This window comes from Arachis duranensis, chromosome 3 (genome assembly GCF_000817695.3).
Source record: "Arachis duranensis cultivar V14167 chromosome 3, aradu.V14167.gnm2.J7QH, whole genome shotgun sequence".
Lineage (NCBI taxonomy): Eukaryota > Viridiplantae > Streptophyta > Magnoliopsida > Fabales > Fabaceae > Arachis > Arachis duranensis.
In genome coordinates, this window is record NC_029774.3 from 114,775,211 (window position 1) to 114,781,214 (window position 6,004).

The window sequence follows — 6,004 nt, forward strand, 5'->3', positions numbered from 1 at the left end:
GAAAAGAACAAAATAGAGAGAGAAGCATCCAAGTATAGAACAATTTATCGTTACTCATCAAAGCCACATGGACAAGAAATGCAGAGTATGGGAAAGAAAATGACCCGAAAACTGACCCTTAATTGCACAACATAACCTTGCACCAAAACCGAGAAAAAGATAAATTAGATCTCACTTCGATTTCGATTAAAACCCAATAACTCATCGCCAGCAAGCAACAGTTAGTCACCACGTTCACTCACTCCCACATTCTCGTTAAATTTAAGGTAACTAAAACTAACACAACACCCAATAAATATCTAATAGTATCAGTGATAAACTAATAATTCCAATATCATGGAACAAACTTAAATTATAATAATTAATATTATGGTGCGAAATTGAAAATTTCAGCTTTTACTTTTCGGCCAGAAGCGTGTGTAATGTTTAGTGGCGTGGAAATTGACTGGTCTGGTTGATGACATTCCGTTTAATAAGTTTCTTGTTATTTTGTGCTGCATTTTTCTGCTTTCTCCCCAAACCTTGGTCAGATCCGCGAATCCATCTCTACAAAAGCACAACGAACAACGCTCTTTCCATTCAGACATTACTACAAACACATACCGAGCTATTCTATGCTCTCTTCTCTTTCTCTTTAATTCCTTCTGTTAATCAGCTTTGTTGACTCTTCTTCTTCAGTTCTTCGCTCGCATTACCGCACCCTTCCCTATTTGTTTATTTCTCCCATAAGGTGCTTATCTACGTCGTCGTTTTAGTCAACTATGAGTCTACGGGCTTCTTTATAAATTTTGATTAGTGATTCTGTGGTTTCTTGATCTTGCTTCATTGGTTACGTATCGCAGATCCGTGTTTGGTATTCAGTTATAGAGTTACTCTTCTTTTTTCATTTTTTGCTCCTGTTGTTTTTATTGTTTGTTTATGCGTTGAGGACAAATTGCAGTTTCATATCTGCTTAGGTTAGCAAAAATGGATCTTATTTTGCTTTGATTTTAATTTTGTTATTTTTAAATAAAAAGCCGAATACCATGTTTTGAGTTTGAGGATGTTGGATTGAATCGTTAAATTCAATGTTCGTGTCTTGTTTCGGACATTGTAACCCCCTCCTGTCTCTTCTTTTGGTTTTATTTTACCCGTAAGAAACCCAGAAAATCAGTGAATTTTAAATTTATTCCGGACCTATTTTCCTGGGCAATGAAATTTAGACATAGATTTATTTATTTCTCAACTGGATCGATATCAAATCTGTGGGCTGTGCCAAAAAGAGAAAGAAAAGAATTAACTAGTGGTTTTTCTGATAACTTTTACTTTTCCACGCAGATAAATCCACTGGATTTGGAAACTAGTGATACATTGTGAACTCACTGAAAGTGTGGAAAGAATCCAGTCATAAGTCTTAATAGTTAACACTAGATACTGTGGTTCAAGCAACATGTCTACAGCAACCAAGGGTGATAGGAAGGCCACCCTTGACGCAGCATCATGGATGTTCAATGTGGTATCATCTGTGGGAATCATCATTGTGAATAAAGCTCTCATGGCTAACTATGGTTTCAGTTTTGGTATAGCCTCATCATCACTATCTTTTTTTCCTTATTTCATTCATTTTGCCTTCCACACCTAACTTCATTATATGCTTTTATTGCTCATGCCACATGCCTAGTAAAGCGTATTCATCTTTTGAATTTATTATAAATTCATAAACAGACCTGTTATGATATTCACCTAAATTAATGTTTTATTCAACAACCACCAGTTCTTCTGAATTTCAGAAGATCTGGGAAGAACAGACCCCAGCCTTTTCTTTTTACGATCCAACAAATTTGTGGTAGGGCTCAAGAGAAAGGCATTCATAGTTTGCATGGTTTTGTTATTAAGGCTGATATGTATTATTGTTTAAATGTTTGTCTATGTCTTACAACTGCAGCAGCCAAGTGCTGAGAATAGTGCTAGATGGTTAAATAAAAATCTTGGTATTAACACTGACCAAATAAGAATGTAATTTATGTTTTCTCTACTCCAGTCCTGACATTGTATATTATTGTCATATAATGGTTCTATTATGCAGCTACGACCTTAACTGGCCTCCATTTTATCACAACCACCTTGCTGACTTCCATTCTTAAGGGGATGGGATATATCCAGAGTACTCAACTTCCAATTTCTGATCTCATCAAGTTTGTTTTATTTGCTAATTTTTCCATTGTCGGAATGAATGTGAGTTTAATGTGGAACTCTGTTGGTTTCTATCAGGTAATTTTGTGCATTTGGTACAAAAGTATTACATCTTTTACTCTATGCTATGGTAAAGGTAAGTATTTATAATGGCCTGTTCTTTGAAAATGATATTTCAGATCGCTAAGTTGAGTATGATTCCAGTATCTTGTTTGCTGGAAGTTGTCTTTGATGATGTGCGATATTCAAGGGACACAAAGCTAAGCATTTGTTTGGTACTCCTTGGTGTTGGTGTCTGTACTGTCACTGATGTGAGCGTCAATATGAAGGGCTTAATAGCTGCTGTGGTGGCAGTCTGGAGCACCGCACTTCAGCAGTATGTAAGTAACATATTAACGCTATCAAATGCTGAATCTCAATTAGGAGAAAGAAACTGAGGAAATTTGAATTTCTTGTCATCAAGGTGGTTAAAAAATTGGTGAATTTGCACTTTTAGTTGCACAATACTTGTTGTTGACATTCATGTATGCACAAATTAATGAGACCTAAAACTGAAAAAGAAAGAAAAAAAAAGAAAAGAAAAGAAAAGGTGTTTGCAGTATTTGTTCTTCTTAAACTCGAGTTATGTTGATTTATATTCTAAATCCGCTTATTTCATTTGGTTTTCTTGATGTTGATCTTGTTGAGCTTATAGTTAGTTCTATTTTGTGTAGTATGTGCATTTTCTACAGAGGAAGTACTCTCTTGGATCGTTTAATTTGTTGGGCCATACTGCACCGGCACAGGCCGCAAGTTTACTGTTAGCAGGTCCCTTTGTGGACTATTGGTTGACAAACAAACGAGTTGATGCTTTCAACTACGGTCTGGCGTCTACTGTAAGTTTCTCTCAGTTTATTTATATGACCATGGTTTAATCTTGACGAATTTGTAATGCAGTGAAAGTTCAAACCAAAGGTTTACAAGTAGTATCTAGTTTGTCCAAGTAGAGGCATGAGATAAGCTCTGAAATAAAACTGTGTTGTGAAATAAAACTCCTGTGCACATTTTTCTACTCTTCTTCTAAAATGTTTAGAGCTGAAAAGGCTGATCCTGAAACTCTCAATAATTCTTTCTTATGTAGCTTGCTTGCTTTATAATCGGGACATTTTTCTATTCCTTTAAATTCTTATACATGCTTAGTATGACTTCAAAAAATTCCCTCATAAATCTCTGGAGGAGAGTCTATGCTTTTAAATTGCCTGCGTTATACTTTCTGCCATAATACTAAAATTGATCTGCTCTGTGTGCCTGCAGCTGTTCATCGTTCTGTCTTGCACTATCGCGGTAGGAGTAAACCTTAGTCAGTTCATCTGCATTGGCCGGTTTACTGCCGTAACATTCCAAGTCCTTGGCCATATGAAGACTATTCTAGTTCTTATCTTGGGATTTGTTTTCTTTGGAAAAGAAGGCCTCAATCTACATGTAGTTATAGGCATGCTCATTGCCATAGTTGGAATGATCTGGTACGGCAATGCATCTTNTTCCTACCACTACCAAAACACAAGATTATAGTGCAGTTCCAGTATCATCTGAACCTGATGAAGAGGCATAGAAATTTTAGTGCATGTTCAAGAAAAGAGATAAATGTGGGGGTGTAACGTTTTGGTGATGTTCATGGCAGGTGCTCTTTGTGTCAACTGATTCATTTTTCTTTCATCTAGAAGGGATTTATTTTGTTATTGATAGAATCATGCACAATCATATATCTCTGGTTTTTTGTGTACTTAACTATAGTGGAAGCTAAGGACACATTGAACGGGTTCATTTGCGAAATAATGTTAATTTTTTCCAGCATAGAAGTTGGTAAACTGTACTTTTAATACTGGATTCACAAAAAAAGCAATCCTTAATTCCTTATTCACTTTTCAAACGGATTGCCATTGTTTGTTCTGGCCTATATCATGAAAAAGTTTCATTTTAATTTATTACATTGCATATATAGTTAATATCCCTATTTTAGCTATTATTCGGATATGAAGCTTGGAGGTTTGGACTATCTTCCGTGTTTAAGCTTTACATTAATAGTCAACGGAAGAATATTCCTAACAAAGTATATATTCTATTACACCGTCCAACAAATTAAAAAAAAATCATTACAATGTCTGAATGGCAAGTGACACGTGTTATATTACCGATCCATAATAAGCGCCTAAGTCATTTCACGTAACTGTAAAGTAAGATAGATAAAGAATAACAGACTGCTGAATGACCACGTAATCTTGAATAATGAAGTCCTTTTCATTACTAATTTAATTTTTTCAGTCTGATCAGCATGGGCAGCAGAATACTTTCGAGTTACGTTCTTCAGAAAGAAAAAGCAAATCGTCATTTTAATTTTAATACATGAGACATCAATGCTCAATGCAGGACAAGCTTTATGTTATGAATTATGGATGGTTTGTTTCTGCAGGACAAGTCAACAGGCTAATAATGCATTCTTGCGAAGAACAATTGAAAAAAAAAAAAATGGAACCCAAAATTGATATTTATAGCACCTGCATCTGTCCTAACTAGAAGCAAACAAAAGGATTTTGTAACTGGCCATATTTTTTTGAACCCGTGGAAAATGATGAGTTGAAAAAATAGTAATGATTAACTGTAAAAATATGCAAGTGTCTGAAAGAGCCTAGCAGCGGAAACGACACAAATGTCCAACACAAGAACAATATGGAAGCACTCACAACACAATATGGCAGCAACTATAACAAGCAAATAGCAAGTAAAGCAATAATAAGAACACACCAAGATTTTAACGTGAAAAATCCCCTCAATGTGAGAGGTAAAAATCACGGGTCGTCCAGACCAATGAAATAGCTCCACTATAATCAAATGAGGTACAAGAGAGTCTCAAACAAAGCACAAAAATGTGCAAATAACCAGCCAAAACATCAATGCACCAAAGCTCACAAATAATAGGCAAGAAGATGAAATATACCCAAAAAAATAGAGCTGATATCGAAGCCAATTTCTCCCTCTGCAGACCTCCAATTAAAATCTCCACCGTTCAGAATGAAGAACAAGATGTGAAGAATCTACAGTTCAAATTTTACGTCGATCCAACGGTGAAAGAATGAGAAACTGCCGTTCCAAAATTGCTGCTCTGTGTAAAAACGGGAAACCTAATTTCTTTCTTGCGAAGCCAATTTCTCTCACTGAAAATCTTCAATTCACATCTCCACCGATCAGAATGAAGAACAAGATGATAAGAACACGCAGTTTAAATTTCAAGCTGATCCAACGGTGAACAACTGAGAAACTGCCATTTGAAATTTACTATTTTGGGCAAAAACGGGAATTCTGTTTTTCCCTCTTCTCTCTCACTTGGTGGCTATTCTCTCTCTCTCAAAAAAACCTCAAAAAACTAAATTAGGGTTGTGACACTAGGGTGAAATAATACACCCCCAAAATGTTGGGCTGGGCCTCACAAAGGAGAGAAAAAACCCAACAAATCTCCCCCTTCTCGACTAGGTGGAGGCCCTCGCCATTCCGGCGATCAAACAACATGTTTCAAACTTTTCTCTTGACAATGCTTTTGTCATCATATTAGCACCATTGTCATCAGTGTGAACTTTCTCAAGTTCCAACAACTTAGAATCTAACACATCCCGTATCCAGTGATACCTAACATCGATATGTTTAGATCTTGGATGAAAAGTAGAATTCTTGGTAAGATGAATAGCACTTTGGCTATCACACAACAAGACATAACGGTCTTGCTTAAAACCAAGTGCTGCAAGAAACTTCTTCATCCACAACAACTCTTTACATGCTTCAGTTGCTGCAATAAACTCTG

General features: G+C 36.0%; 1 protein-coding gene across 1 annotated transcript; it reads left to right on the forward strand.

The window, feature by feature from the left end:
- Positions 1–433: 433 nt before the first annotated feature.
- Positions 434–3,615, forward strand: LOC107480330 (UDP-rhamnose/UDP-galactose transporter 6; the record flags this gene model as incomplete). Its single annotated transcript, XM_016100460.3, is given in 6 exon segments — positions 434–730; positions 1,318–1,559; positions 2,066–2,250; positions 2,352–2,552; positions 2,886–3,047; positions 3,466–3,615. Coding segments are annotated over 5 exon segments (828 nt in total), but the record flags the coding sequence as incomplete, so codon positions are not given.
- Positions 3,616–6,004: the final 2,389 nt, after the last annotated feature.